The sequence below is a fragment of the Chelon labrosus genome (genome assembly GCF_963514085.1).
Source record: "Chelon labrosus genome assembly, chromosome: 12".
NCBI classification, from domain to species: Eukaryota; Metazoa; Chordata; class Actinopteri; order Mugiliformes; family Mugilidae; genus Chelon; species Chelon labrosus.
Window position 1 is genome coordinate 19,213,301 of NC_140345.1, and position 16,197 is coordinate 19,229,497.

Genomic DNA, 16,197 nt, shown 5'->3' on the forward strand with positions numbered 1-16,197 from the left:
AGGTCGCTCTTCAACGGCTCTGAGCGTTTATTCACACAAATGAGCGCGTACATTACAGCAGAGCGCGCCCTAACATCAACCGGAACACCTTTTCAAATCGTACATCTATCCCTCCGCCTGTTATTATGTTTTAACAAATACTGCCACTGGTGTAGTAATAGCAGCGACGGCGACCTCTGAAATGTGCGGAATATACAATGTGATAAAAATGGAACCAGTTTTATAGTATGACTTTATTTACAAGTTTGCCAAAGGGTCTATTTTTCCCAGCGGCAGCTCGTAGCTGCGCACCTCATAACCTCCGATGACGTTTATGGCGCCAGAAATCAAGGGTTTAGTGAGCAGCTCGCGTCAGCTGGCAGATATTTACCGTTATCCCTGCTATGTTGGCTATACCGTAAACGACAGACATTTTATGGTGGATTATCGGCTTCTTTCCCGTCGTTCATGCTAGTATAAGGTCGCTGAAGTGTCAAAATGGTGATGCTACGCAGCAGCGGCGGTGGTGTCGGACCTGAGCCGGTGGTATCAACTCCGAAGAGGAGGTTGATGGAGTTGGATACAAGCTCCGAGTTTCTGTCGCTGCTTCCCGCGTCGCAGAGAAAGTCCTCCCGGATGACCAGGTCTTCCCGGACCCTGGATGACAGCTTCAGCAGCCCCGAGAACAACACCATGAATGTAAGTGTATCCATATAGACCGCTTGGTTGGATAAATAATTCATTTGTTCGGCGCATAAGTTGCTTCTGAACGCTAGTTGTGCTAGCCGGCTAAGCTAACTAGCGAGCTATCAGCTTGTCACTTAGCTACTTACAAATTATTATGTGTACCATTAGTCTCCCACAACGAGACCACATGCAAAGTCACCGAAACTCGCACGGCTACTGGATATTAGTTGATTTACGTGTAATAACGTGTTTGCATATTTTAAGCGCTACAAACAAATGCACTTGGTTACCAAGTCATCCTAATGTTTTTACTACTAAGTACCACGGTCATAAAACAACACCATATGTTCCTCATGTAAATGTCCCAGATGTCACAGGTTAACTGTGTAGATGAGAAGACGGCTTGTATATGTGGGATATCTTGTTGTAGATCATTTATTATTCCTTAAAATTAACTGAACCATTCATTCACATTTATTGCAGACCTGTGACTTGATTACAGAACTTAAATAACTAAATGTATTTTAATATTCTTCGTCTTTTCATCAGGATTAATCTTGACCTCAAAAGCAGATGATTTGAGTTATCTTACACATGCACGCATGGCATCAGTGTTATTAGTTTTGATCATAAACTGATTGTAAAGTGCATTTCTTAGCCGAATCTTGTTCTGACTAAGGAACTTGTGTCTGACTCATAAACTACGCATGATCCTCTGAGAAACATAACAAGACTAACAAAGTGGCTGCAGGGGAAGACAGACGCTTGCAGCAGAACTAACAAGGCAAGACAGGGGTTCACTTAATAAAGAACAATTGTCACATTTAGTACAGTGGGACGCAGTACTGTACGTTTCTAGTCATGGGACAGTCACCCAGCAATGTTAGCTTTGCATTTACATAAAAGTTACTTAATTTGTGGAAAGTAAAGAAATTTTATTTATTATAACTGAATAATCCATAGCCTGTGTTTGAAACATATGGCTTTACATACTGTATGCTTTATGAGCAAATTCAGGAAATTAACTGTCAATTTAGGTAAATATCTCAGCAATCATTGCAGAGTTGTAAACTGACAGCTGATTTCTAGATGTGGGTCCAGTACATTAGAGTTTTGCACATACCTACATGTTAATATACTTCATCTCAGCTTATGATCCCATCTCATTGGACTGAGCTTCCTTGAATTCAGCACATATATAGCATGCTGTGAAATCTAACTTTTTATTTTGTGACTCTCAGGGACACGCAGACATGAAGCAGGAGGAAAGAAGTGATCTCCATCACTCCCTGAGGACCAGAGGACAAAGACATAAACTGGAGGTCTCTTTTGCCGAAATGGAGCCAAAGACCTGCTCCCCTGCGGATGAAGACAAGGCTGGAGGCTGCTGCACTAGGTGAAACGGCATCACTCGCTTTGTTAATAGTTTAAATACTGGTTCTATTATTTAACTGGATCACCTCTGCTCATGCTTGCAGATTTGACAGTTAGGTATTAAATATAGAAAACTGGCCTCACACTGAAAGTGACCTTTGTACAGTAATTGGGGCATTGTGGTTTGTAAGACCCTAATTGTGCCTCAGACATTTTTTTTACTTTCCCAAGTTCAGTTGTATCCAATTTTTACATCCAAGCGAAAGGTTTCTTGATGAAACAGGGCTGCTGTTGGACCTGGATATTAATAATTATATAGCTTATCTATTAATTGACATGCCTTTGGCCTACATTTTGTATGGCCGCATTGTGGTTAAACCTTGATGCTATTCTTGTCATACATTTACATCATTCTTTCAAAAGAATTTAAAGATTTGTGAACATTTGTAGAGCTAAAAATACAGTAAGATAACATGAGGAACTAATTTGTGATACCATGTGTCCTCTCTGTCTTCAGAAAGTCTTCCAGGCTGCAGAGAGAAGGAAAAGCATCCAGTGGCAAGCAGCAAGCAGGTAGAATACATTACATTTCTTTGCAAAGGGCACAGGATTTTATAGACATTATATGTTGAGTAGCAGTTTGTTGGAGGGTCTATATTATGAACAGGTGAATGAAATGAGCTTCTGTTGGCACCCCAGATGTTCCAGATGAGGTGGAGGGGTCATCCACTCCAAAGAGAAGCCGCTTCAAACTGCAGAGCCGAGAAGTGGAGGAAGAGGAGGAGGAGGAAGATCGCTCAGTTCGCCGTAGCTCCCGAATCACCAGATACAAACTGGATTCCCGTAACCAGTCAGTGCTGTATGATCGCCTCATCACCAAGTGAGTCCGGCAACATTCAATCCAATTTCTTTTAGTATTTTCTAGCACTGTTTCAGTTTTAAAAATAATAATAATCACCTTAAGTAGTGTTTGACAAATACACCTTCAGGCAAAGTGTCTATCTAATGATTGATTCATTTAGTGATAAACTTTGACAACATCTAAACTGATCTTGTCCATCAGCACTGCTGAAGCTGTTCTCCAAAAGATGGACGACATGCAGAAGATGAGACGCAGACTGAGGGACAGGGACACTAAAGAAGAGGTAATAACCCAGACAGGAAGCTCTGCATTGTATTATTCTGTTATCACTGTGTCTACGTATTATTCTGTAACAAGCTTCATGACCAGCATTAAGCCTGTTTTCTCTGGGCAGCTGGGCGTGTACACCAGTGGCAGAATGAGAAGGTCTCTGAGGACGAATGTGAAGAGTAAAGAAACTGAGGAGGAGAACCAAGGTGAGTTGGATTAGGTGTGGTACCCATTTGAGTTGCATTGCTGGGAAATACTGTACCAACTGTGTAAGTTGGGGTAAAGAATTTATGTGCTGAGGACTTCACTTCGCATTTAGGTATAAACAAATAGAAGAGCTACCTGCTTACATAAGGGTATTTTCTTTCTCTTATAACAGCTACTTCTTTTATATCCATGATCTGAGTTAATCAGTTAATTAGGGGTTGCACGGTGTCCAGGTTTTATTCCTGATAAAAGACATCTACAAAGTCGTTTCAATAAAACTGTCTGTTCACTGTTGTAAATCAGCGCCCAGGCTTGTGTACAATGGGAAACCACATCTATAGGGACACAGTCAAAGCCTCTGTTTACATTGTATTGCAACACCTTAACAAGCAAACATCTAATCTTTCAGTTCCTCATTCCCCACAAGGAGAAACCTTCTCTACCCTTTGTAATTATTGATAACTACCAGCGCACATCCCAGTAGCCATTGAACTCATCACTTCAGGCTACCCTCGCCAGTACACATGACCTTTTCTGAAAATCTTAATGTTATATGTAGGAGTATGCAATGTTAATGGTTTTGAGTATCACTTGCATAACATTAGCATTAGCTAGCTGATGCTGAAGTAGTGAACAATTAAAAGTATGATAAATTAAAGGATAGTTTTGTCTCATGATATAACAAGGATAATGGCTGAGAAGATATTTGATGTTCATGGTGTATATCCTGTTTATATATGTTTTTTATTTCACACACAGAAGGGGATGAGGACGATAATGACGAAGGGGAGGAGGAAGATGGAGAAGATGACGAGGAGGAGGAAGAAGATGATGAAGATGACGAAGACGAGGATGCTGAGGACGAAGAAGAAGAGAACCAACAACGCTACGACTTCCGACAGAGAAAGACTGTGGTTCGCTACCAGGCTCCACAAGATGGTACTATTTAAGAGACTATTGATCAGTTCATTGATTGATGACAGCATGCTCATCCTGCTTTATCCTTTGTCCTAAATGTGAAACCTATCCAAGTGTAGTACCTGTTCGAATGCATTTGGTCATCACAAATGCTGCTGAAAACATTTATTTCACATTTATTTTATTTTCGGTATCAACGTGTGATTGAGGAAGTTTTTTTTGTTGGTCTTTTGTCAGAGCCCAGAGAGCCCAGAAAGCGCGGCATGTACTTCAAGGACGTCCACTCGTCTCCTACCAGACGCAGATTCAGATTCAGCTCCACAGCCCCCAGGAGCCCTTACAACAGGAGGAGAACCAGCAGGTTAGTGTGACCCCACAAATGCATCTGTTGTCAGTTAAAAAAAATGTTTGGCAATGAGGAATTAGTTTTCTCTGCAACGCTTGAGGATCATCAGAATAATATCCTCATGGAATAAGTCCTTCAATTCGGTCAGCAAAAACGTTTCCCTTTTTACCAAAGCATGATCAAAGATTGCTCGCATCCTACAAGACACATATTAGGTGATGTTTGTCTTGTAAGGTAAAACCTGCCTCATAGCTCACGCACTCAATAGAAGTTCTTAAAGATTTGTGTCAGCAGTGTTTCTATTAGACTCTAGCGTTAACATTGCATGTTAAATCCATGCCAAAATTCCTCTTTTTTTTTTTCTGATTGTCTTCCTTCAGGAGTAGTTCTGAGAGGTAAGACCCTCACTGTTTGTCTTTGTTATTGTTTACAGTTTCTATGTCTTTGGGATGATGTCTGTCTTTGCTAGCACTGTGGTTGTTGGTATATTTAATATACTCTGACTAGTTTTAAAGTTGTGCCTCACAATTAAAACTATTAACACACATTTTTCTGTTACATTGTGTTATAATTTTCTCCGCTTTAGAATCAGAAGTGACTCAAACTTTTATAAATGTTTGAATCTTGGGTGGTTGTTTTATTACTGCGCCTTCAGTGCGTCTTGTGTGTTCTTTAGGTGTTAGTGTGATAGAACGTTGTTGGATGAGTCCCCTCTATGATGTTTATTCACTTTTAAATCACTTGTTGCACATACATTTTTAATTTATGTGTTTTTTATGGTTGTTATTGTTGTTGTTTACGGTGATATATGACTAGTAATGGCGGTGAGTATGGTTGGTTGAGTATGAAGTTGGTTTTTAATCTTGTTTCTTTTGAAATAAGCCATTTCTGCGTCTTTTCACCTTGCAGAAGGAGACATGCCTTCCACAGCAGCGACTCCACGTCCTCCTCGTCAGACGATGAGAAATTCCAGCGGCGGAGGAGTAAGAACAGGAGCATACCAGTCAACAGGTGAGAGCAGCAGCAGCAGGTTTATATTTTTCATATGTAAATGTGGATAAAGAGACACTCTAAACTTATGGGACCAGCGAGACGATAAACAATGACTGAAAGTGATTTTATATTTTTCCTGTAGATGTCTGCCTATGAACCTCATCAAAGAAGATCTGCTGGGGATCCACAAGGACAGGATGAAGATTGGAGCCAGCCTCGCTGATGTTGACCCCATGCAAATAGACAAGACGGTAAGATCAGTCAGAAGCACGAAAAGAAAGGAGATACATTACTGCAGTACAAGATTACCAGGGACTCCAAATAGATATTCTCTTATCTGTGTCATAGGCAATGTGTTTGTTAAAGGGCACTCCTTATATAACCCTGTTCTGCACCTGATCCAGGTACGCTTTGACAGCATCGGAGGTTTGAGTAGACACATCTCAGCACTGAAGGAGATGGTGGTGTTCCCTCTGCTCTACCCAGAGGTCTTTGAGAGGTTCAAGATTCAACCACCCAGGTAAATAATCTGTGTTTCTGACAAAGAGGAAGTGGCTTTTTTTTCCTTTCATATATGGAAATGGCCCCACATTTAAGATATTCAAACAAGTTTTTACAAAAATGTAAATTTTCTGTGATACAAATGGTTTGATCCTAAATTAACATATCATCAGTTCTTTATTTTTATGTTTTTCAGACTGAATCTGTTTTCTCGCATACTGGTCATTTACAGTATTGCCTACAGATTTATTTTATTTATTTATTTATTTTGAATGTGTTGCAAAGTCATATTTGACGTAGTGTGTATTTCACTAATTTCCGGGGGAAAACCAGAAACAAACTCAGAACTGAAGTGGCTGTGCAAACAAACCAAGATGTGTGAATATGTGTTTCCTGCTCTATCTTTATATATTTCACTCTTTGCAGTTTGTTTCTGTCTGTATTCGTCTCCTGCATTTTGCTTTTTTTTTTTTTTTTTCCTCTGCTTTGTCTGCCTCAGGCATTATTCTGGTTTTCTCTTGTGTTCAGGGGCTGTCTGTTTTACGGGCCTCCGGGCACTGGTAAAACCCTCGTAGCCAGAGCACTTGCTAATGAGTGCAGTCAGGGGGAAAGAAAGGTGTCATTCTTTATGAGGAAAGGAGCTGACTGCCTCAGTAAGTGGGTGGGAGAATCTGAGAGACAGTTACGGCTGCTGTTCGACCAGGTACGTTGTAATTCAGCCTACTTTATGTGCACCCTGTAGGCAGTGCAGTCTGAAAATTATTAAAATGATTTCTGAATTCTTTTTTTTTAGGCATATCAGATGCGTCCATCCATCATCTTCTTCGATGAGATTGATGGTTTGGCTCCAGTCAGGTCCAGCCGTCAGGACCAGATACACAGGTCTGTTGTGCTCTTTACTTTATACAATACATTCGCTGTGACCAAAGCTGTGCATCGCCTGGAATTTGTTGTAGTTGCAGAACTGTAAACACCAAAGGTATACAATCAATGGATTATCTGTGTGTTGTTAGCCTGACGAGCCAGACCCACATTAAATGTAGGGTCTGGGCACTCTCCATAGACAGGGCTCAACCGGAGGGGTGGGATAAACGGTTGTCTTTCAAACTCCCTCTCCACGCAATAGGATAGCGCTACAATCAATCAGAGCAACGAAGAAGGTGACGTAGTCAGAGCGACGGAAAAGAGAGTTCCTTTCTCAGAGAAAAGCTTAACTTCAAGTCTTTCAGAGCGGCGGCCAAAGCCGATTCGAAAGAAAGTTGTTGGCGAGCAGCAGCCATCGCTCTGGTGGTTCTAGCAGGATGGGGAATTCACGCGTAATTCACGGAATTTATGGTCGCAGGTCAGTCGTCATCATGTTAAGCCCGCCCACCGACTCGTGATTGGCCCGGTCCATCTTGGATTTTTTGAAATCTCAAGTCAACGGAGAGTAACTAGACTGCCCCTGGAAGCAAATGTAATTTGCTGCCGCTAGGGGCGCGTCTAGATTCTAGGCTAGTGTTGTACCTTTTTAGTGAAAACATTACCTACACAAGTCTTTCATGGCCTGACTATTGAGCTAACTGCTAGAAATCAAATCGTATACATTTTATTTGAATGTCAGCTAATTATAGTGGCTTTCAGTTGAAATGTCTTCTTGTATACATTGGGAAAAGAAAGCAGCTATCCTGCCTTGTGACTGTGTGCTATGATGCTGTTCTTGTTGTAACTGACTAAACATGATAAAGTATTTATCTTTTTTTTTTTTTTCTTCCATTTAGTTCCATTGTGTCGACCCTCTTGGCTCTTATGGATGGATTAGACAGTAGAGGAGAGGTTGTTGTGATTGGAGCTACAAACAGACTGGACTCCATCGACCCAGCTCTGAGAAGACCGGGACGCTTCGACAGAGAGTTTCTCTTTGGTCTGCCAGACAGAGAGGTGAGAAATGTGCCCAGTGGATACGTTTACTTGGAAACTAGTACTCCCTTAATATTTAGAATAACAATGCCTCATGCAATCACATTAGTTGACATAGACTGGTCATTCTTTTCAGGGTAAACCTTTGTCAGTACATAAGGAATATACTGGCACCTACTAACCATGTGAACCGTGTGAAGCAAAGTCAGTTATTTGAAAACAGCAGCAACTTTGTTCTTACTGCAGGAGTAAAGGGTTTTCAGCAACATCAAATTTTATGATCTGACTTTTTTCGGCAGGCAAGAAAGGACATTCTGAAGATCCACACTAAACAATGGACTCCTCCACCCTCTGACGCTTTTTTGGAGGAACTGGCAGATAAATGTGTTGGTACGTTTGCATGTAAAAATACAGTTTGTGACATACAAATCTGCCTTTACTGCTAAGCTTTTTTTGTGTAAATAAATACCCAATGAGTGCCAGTTGTATAAATGGGTATAAATATTAAAAATAACTGAATGCATCGTGTACCAGGAGTAAGCCTGTTTCACATCCAGAATGATGAGTCGTCTCCATCTATGTGTTTCCACAGGCAACATTTACAGAAAGTTTTGCTGATTGAGACCATTAACAACAAGCTGTCTGTTTTAAAGGTTATTGTGGAGCAGATATTAAGGCCATTTGTTCAGAGGCGGCCCTGTGCGCACTACGGCGACGCTACCCTCAGATTTACTCCTCATCGCAGAAACTTGTACTTGATGTCAACTCCATCGCTATCACCAGTAAAGACTTTATGTCTGCCATGTCCAAGATGGTTCCAGCTGCCCAGAGGTATTACCCTAGCGTGTAAATATCACCCTTACAGCGCATATTCCTTTTTATAATAAATAAATATGATTCTATGATTCTTAGGGCAGTGGTGTCACCAGCCAAGGCTCTGATTCCTGCCATCCGTCCTCTGCTGAATGCTGCCCTGCAGAATATCCTCCACACGGTCAGCAAAGTGTTTCCTCATGCTGAGAAGGGCTTGAAGAGGAAGAGAGAACAAGGTGCAACTTTTCTTCTTTATCTGCGTCTGGGTTTTCCTTCATGTATCTTGGATCTCCCCTGTGCTGTTCATCGTCTTTCATTCTTTCACTTGATTTACCAAAATAATTTCCCCTGTGTCCATAAGTAATTACAGAATAGAACACTCCTAGATAATAATATTTCAAATTTATGGGTTGTAACTAGTGTAGTATGTTTGTGTTTCCAGATGTGGCCTGCGTTGTGTCTGAGGATGATCTGATGTTTAGTGATGAAGAGGACTCTGAGGTGTGCTCCAACGGACAGACTTCGCACTCCCAACTCAGAACACATGCTGCTAATGGATTTCTAAGCCTCAACAGGTCGGTCATCTATTCTGCAGGAATAATTGTTATGCAGTATTGTTTCAAATGTTTCTACACTGTACAGCATTTTGCCTGGTCTTGTCCAATTGCACTTTTACTTTAGAAGCGCTGTGAGCTACCTGGAGTCTCAGTGACCCAGAAGATCAGTTAGCCAAATTAATGAACTCTCCGAAGGCTCACTGAAAATAGACTCGAGACATCTACATCACCTCATCCATCTCAATCTCTCTGCCATCTCTCCTCTGTTGTAGAAGTGTATTGAGCCAGCCCACATCCTACCGTCCCAGGCTGCTGCTGGAGGGCCGACCTGGCTCAGGTCAGAGCTCTCACCTGGCGCCTGCCGTTCTCCATGCTCTGGAGAAATTCACAGTGTACACACTGGACATGGCCGTGCTGTTTGGAGCTAGTGCAACTGCACCGGAAGAGACTTGTGCTCAGGTAAATTAGATATTATGAAAAATTAAATTTTGCTAAAAGAAAATGTACTGTAAATAGATTGGTGTGATTATTTACATGTGGAAAAAAAGATATTTAAAATCAAAGACCTCGTAGAACTGAGGTTTTCTCTGTTATTGCAGCCTTGTCAAATTCAGTGTGTTCTTTTTGGTGAACGTCACTGGCCAAAATGGCTGCCACACTAACTGTAGTTCATGGGCCCCACCTCCTAATATTGTGGGCAGTGGGGATAAATATGTACTACAGACAAATTCTTGTACAAAAGAAGTCATTTTACTCATTTTTTTTTAACTGATTTAATGAAATGAATGATTATCACAACTGTTTGTTAAACTAAAAATATTGCTATAAGGTTGGAGCGGTTGTTGCTACAGGATGGTTTTCCTTCCATTCTGTATTCATATTTCGTTTTTTTTAAACAATAAGCTTAATGTTACTTAACACTGAAACACATGACCTTCCTCCATAATGAAACAACGATATAGTTTTATATTTGACTACCAGGTAAAATTAATTCAGTACAGTTTCTGAGAAATCCTATTTAGTTCATTATTTGACAGACTTCTCTAAATTCTTCAATATTCATGAACAGCTGGTTCGCAGTAAAGCCAGAAAGAAGTTTCTGAAATACAGGGACTTCTCCCACTTCACAAATTTAGTCACTAATCACTCTGGCAGTGAAAGTGCCAGTATAGTTGATGCCACCTCTTATTAATGCAATAACCTTTGTGACCCATCATCTTCATTTTATCTTTCAGCCCATGTAAGGTTCTGTAGTATATAATGTTATGAGCCTTGTAAATTTAAATCCAGTTACTCTAATTACTCCACAAAATTAAGAATAATTTATGAAAAAAAAAAAAATCATTTGTTCTGCAGATCTTTGTTGAAGCCAAGCGTACATCTCCCAGTGTCCTGTACATCCCTCACATCGGCCAGTGGTGGGAAACAGTGGGCCCTGCTTTAAGAGCTACCTTCCTGAGCCTCCTTAGCTCCATCCCTGCCTTCTCTCCCATACTGCTGCTGGCTACCTGCAACCTCCGTTATGACCAGCTCAGTATGGAGGTATGGATGTGCTGAAACATTTAGACTGATTTTCTTGAATGTTAAAGGGTTCTCTGACATTTTGCCCCACACTTTTATACAAAAATGACCGTTCCCTCTTCTGTTCTTCTTCATTTCAGGTGCAGGAGTTGTTTCGGATTGAGTACGGAGAGGTTTTCCATATCCAGATACCCACCAAGAGAGAAAGAAGAGACTTCTTTGAGGATCTAATCCTCAACCAGGCTGCTAAGGCCCCTGCCTCAAAAAAGAAAGCTGGTGAGCAATAGACAAGATTTAATCTAGTTTTATGTAGTCAGTGTCGCTTTGGTGCTTCCTACATTCAGGCTCTGCATCGTGTGGTGCAGTGTTTGTTCTTGTGTGTTTCACTTGTCGCACTATTAATCTGTCAACCCTCCAATTTCTTCAGTGCTCCATGCGTTGGAGGTGCTTCCAGTCGCCCCTCCACCTCCTCCACGTCAGCTGACAGAAGGGGAAATGCAGCGATTGGAGGAGCAGGAGGAAGACACACTCAGGGAGCTTCGCCTCTTTTTGCGTGATGTCACAAACCGCCTGTCCCAAGATAAACGCTTCAAGGCTTTTACAAAACCTGTGGATTTGGAGGAGGTAGCTGCTCTGTTAAAGTCTTATTCTCCAATGCCTCACGTAATAAGGCTAAGCTGTTCTAAAGCCATGCTGTTCTGGTTCATATCAGGCACACTTTTGTTTTCTAACGCCTAACATAGGTAAAGAAATGACTGGTCAAATATTTGTATTGCCAATATTTATACGTCCACTAGGAGGCAGACAACTCTGATGTTTATGTCCAGAAAGAGGGGGTTTAATTTAAATTGGCTAATGCATCACATAGTAAGCAAATGCTACTCATGCTTGGTCTCATAAACAGATTCTATCCTCTAAAATACCATGTTTGATTTAATTTCTTCCCTCCACATGGTTGTATTTAACATGTATCATCTGCTTTCAGGTTCCAGATTATGCTGAGGTGATTAAGAAGCCTATGGACCTGTCAACTGTCCTTGCCAGGATAGACCTCCATCAGTACGTGACAGTCAAAGAGTTTCTCCATGACGTGGATCTTATCTGGCAGAATGCCCTTGAATACAACCCTGACAGGGACCCCTCAGGTACACACAGTGAGCAATACACACACATCATGGTCATAGAGAACAGATGTAGTATTTATTCTTACATTAGCCTTCTTAACTGATGTGAGTGTGGATATGTGATTTTCCTCCAGATCGTCAGATCCGCCACAGAGCATGTGCACTGAAGGACACTGTCAATGCTATCATCAGAGATGAACTGGATGAAGACTTCGAGAAGATTTGTGAGGAAATCAAAGCTTCACGCAGAACGAGAGGCAAGTGCCGCATGTGTTAACCATCTCCTGGTCTCAGTCTGGTTTAGCTTGGTTTTAAGTTTTTTTTAGTCAACTAAAGACTGAGTCAGTCTGTGAATTTTAAAAACCTGGGACAGCTTAAAAAGTTTTGCTTCTAATGTGATACCACTATAATACACTCTAGAACATCATCTGTATTTTCATCTGTATTCGTATTTATTCACTTCCTCAGGTTGCACCACCGCACGGTTTGCTCCCTCCTTCTATCACGTCCTTCCCAAGCAGCCCAAATCTCCTGCTAATGCCAAGGCCACTGACATGACCCCTCAAAGAGAGCCAGTTGGGGCCACTGTGGCAGTTACTCTCACTACAAGTTCCTCTGCTGCAACAACCCCAAAACACACAGGTAAACGGGTCTTGTAAAAGAAAGAAAGAAAAAAAAAACGCATAATAATAATAAGCACTAAGCAAGGAGTACAACATAGAAATCTTTGTTTTTTTTCGTCATTTTAGGCCAAAAGAAGAAACGTCGGAAGAGCCGCTGGTCTATAGGCCACTGTCAAAAAAAGAGGTCTGCCTCCTCTCCTCACGTGTCCAGAGATGAGACACAGACTGATGAGGATGATGAAGATGGAGATGATGAAGACGAAGTCGAAAAAGTAGGAGACAAGCGTGATGAGGGTGACGGTGCAGAGGACCAGATGGTGACTGATACAGACTCGGGACCTGCAGCAGCTCAGGAAGGTAGTTTTGTGAGGGAGCAGGACTGTCAGGAGGAAAAGACAGAGGAGAAGAAAGCAGCTGCTGAAGACGAGGTTGCCCTGTGTGAAACAAGGGAGACGAAAAATGTTAACCAGACAGAGAACAAAAAAGAAAATGTGGACAAAGCTGTCTCAGATCAGTCAGAGGAAAACGGGGAAGGAGATGAGAACACTGAAACCGTGTCGGCAAACACTAACAAGGACAGCCCCTCTGAAGCAGAAGGAGACGCCCAGCATCTTGGCACAGTAGAATCTATAGCTCAGCCCATGGAGGTGGAAGCAACAGAAACCTCAACCACAGATGCCTCTGCAGCTGCCAGGAGAGAGGAAGACACAGGCACAGGTTAGAAATATACAGTCTGACATACAAAGCTTGGTTTCTTATGCTTGATATAACCGACATTTTATTATTACTTTATTATGCCCATTACATAAGGTGGAATTTGATAGACATATGTACGCGTACTGCTTCTACAGATCGACAAATTATTGGGAATCAAAGTTCTTTGGCACCTGAGTGGATATGCCAGTAGACTGTCCTCTGTTACAGTGGTATAAATGTGTGATTGAGTGTGTATGTACTTTGTGTCTCAGATCGGAACGTGAGGCGAATGACTCGGGCTCTGAAAAACGCTGTTCTGCAACAGCAAAAGATCAGTGTGGACAAAGCTCTGCAGATCCTGGACCAGGAAACTCCTCCTCTGGTTGTGGACAGAGACAAATTAAAGGTGTGGGATACTGGCTGTTTTCTGTGGTGTAAAAGTCCCTGAATTTTATTTTTGTCAATCTTTTCTATCTCAATCTTTTCTAAAAAGGGATATTGATCTACCATCTTTTCTTCATATAATGAAACTGTTTTTTTTGACATTATGTCATGTTTCAGGAGCTGCTGGAAAGTGTAGTAACCAAGACGGAAGGCTACGAGGTCTACAAGCTGGAGAAACTCTACGCTCTGCTCTGCCAGTGCATCTATAGACACAGACGAGACTACAACAAAACTGCACTCCTACAGGTTAGACTGTTATAGATTGTAGGACTTTGTTGTCAAAGGAGGAAAAGCACAACAGTGGATAACAACATTAACAATGACTCAAAAAGCAGTTTTTTTTTTTAATTGTTGTATTTACTACTTGTGAAATTTCTATCTATCTTACTATAAGGTGCATAGTAAATGGATCTTTAACAGTGCTAGTGCTATTCAGTATTATTTTTTGTTATTTTCATATATTCGCATATTTTAATATTCCATGTCTCATTTTCTTTGTCTTTCAGGAGCTGCAACAAGAGATTGAAGGCTTCTGTTGACTTTTTCTAGAAAAATAATGTGACCAGTTTTTATACTCATCATCCCCTGAGCTGTGTAAATATACAAACATTGGTTCTATTTTCATAGGAATCTACAGGCACCTATATTTGTGCATTAGCTAAAACTTTGTATTAGCCTATTAATTATATGTAATTAAATGGTATTCCACTAAATGTTGCGCTGTGCCTTTTTCTGAGCTCAAACCTTCGGACTGACTAGATTTGTAGGACTATAAAATGCTAAAGTTTGTGAGGAAACATGACAGATGGTGCCTTATCTTTAAGCAACTCTTGCTTCACAAGTGTGTCAGTGATATTTGTTACATGAAAGTATCTTGTACTTTCAATTCCTCTCTCACTACTACAAGTAAATGTTGTTATATGGCGTGATTTGGCCTTGAGAATATTTAAAGTGTTGATTGTTGTTTTAAGTAGCGTAAGTAAAGTCTTTGCTGCCATCAGTAAAGGACCACTTCAATAATGTTGGAGCCAGTTTACAAGACAGGATGAGCACTACACAGAATGTTAAAATCAGATATATAATATCTGTAATCTGAATGAACTTAATAAAAAGAAATACTTGATTTACAAGCTTTGTGTGCCACCATTGTAACAAACAGGGCATCTGGGATTAGGAAAGGAACCTAACAAAAGACAGATAATGGCTGCATCATGGGATTTTTTTTTTTCTTAACCAATTAGAAATCTATCCACATCTTGAACACTGTCTTACACTCTTAAATATATATCTTAACCAGCCTTAGACTGCTGCAGTGCAACGTTAAAATGCTGACGTGTCCCTTTAAATACTGCAGGTGACTCATTCTGTGTAATGTAGGCAGAAATAACTACTCGGCTTACTTCATGGCTATTGGTTCATGTTGTTTAAAAGCCTATGATTGCTGGATGGCATATTTTGATGTGAAATTGGCAGCTACATATGAACTCTGCTAGCTATGACTCTTTTATTTTAGCACAGGTCTTGATATACACCGATCAGGCATAACATTATAAAGTGTAGGTCTCCATTGTGCCTCCAAAACAGTTGTGATTCTCATCAGAGAATGGACATGGACCTTCTGAGGGTGTCCTGTGGTGTCTGGCAACAGAACGTTGTTAGCGGGGGGGCCTTTGGGTCCTATGGGTTGAGGGGAGGGGATCTAATGAATTTGGAGGCCAGGTCAAGACCTTGTGTTTTTTGAGTTGTTCCTAAACCATTTTTTGTGTGTGTGCGCCCGTGTCCTGCTGGGGATGGCTGCTGCCGTCAAGGAGTGCTATTGCTATGGGGTGGGGGTGCCTGGTCTGGTCTGGGTGGGTGGTACATAACATCCACACGAATGCCAGGTCCAAACGTTTCCCAGGAGAACATTATATTGTCACAAGATAGTCAGTGTTATTCACTTCTCCTGGCAGTGGTCATAATGTTGTGGCTGATTGTGTGTGTGTGTATATGTATATATATATATGTGTATACATATATATATGTGTGTACATATATATGTGTGTGTGTGTATATATATATACATATATATGTATACATATGTGTGTGTGTATATATATATATATATGTGTGTGTATATATATATATATATGTGTGTGTGTGTATATATATATATATATATATATATGTGTGTGTGTGTGTGTGTATATATATATATATATGTGTGTGTGTGTGTATATATATATATATGTGTGTGTGTGTGTATATATATATATATATATATATATATGTGTGTGTGTATATATATATATATATATATGTGTGTGTGTGTGTGTGTATATATACATATGTATATATATATATACATATGTATATATATATACATATGTATATATGTATATAT

General features: G+C 40.6%; 1 protein-coding gene across 2 annotated transcripts; it reads left to right on the forward strand.

Annotated features, from left to right (window-relative positions):
* Positions 1-208: 208 nt before the first annotated feature.
* Positions 209-14,915, forward strand: atad2 (ATPase family AAA domain containing 2). 2 transcript variants are annotated; one of them, XM_084557105.1, is made up of 30 exons: positions 209-678; positions 1,908-2,062; positions 2,558-2,613; positions 2,740-2,920; positions 3,104-3,185; positions 3,297-3,378; positions 4,139-4,318; positions 4,535-4,658; positions 5,024-5,038; positions 5,553-5,654; positions 5,779-5,887; positions 6,041-6,156; positions 6,666-6,840; positions 6,931-7,019; positions 7,898-8,057; positions 8,336-8,426; positions 8,690-8,867; positions 8,949-9,085; positions 9,292-9,424; positions 9,679-9,865; positions 10,763-10,948; positions 11,068-11,203; positions 11,355-11,551; positions 11,913-12,072; positions 12,186-12,308; positions 12,520-12,693; positions 12,801-13,391; positions 13,643-13,776; positions 13,932-14,060; positions 14,321-14,915. In XM_084557105.1, the coding sequence occupies exons 1-30, from the start codon at positions 478-480 to the stop codon at positions 14,351-14,353; spliced, it is 4,416 nt and encodes a 1,471-aa protein (XP_084413231.1). In that variant the 5' UTR covers positions 209-477; the 3' UTR covers positions 14,354-14,915. The 2 variants fall into 2 exon arrangements, with proteins under 2 accessions (XP_084413231.1, XP_084413232.1); XM_084557106.1 differs by lacking the exon at positions 5,024-5,038.
* The last annotated feature ends 1,282 nt before the right edge of the window (positions 14,916-16,197 follow it).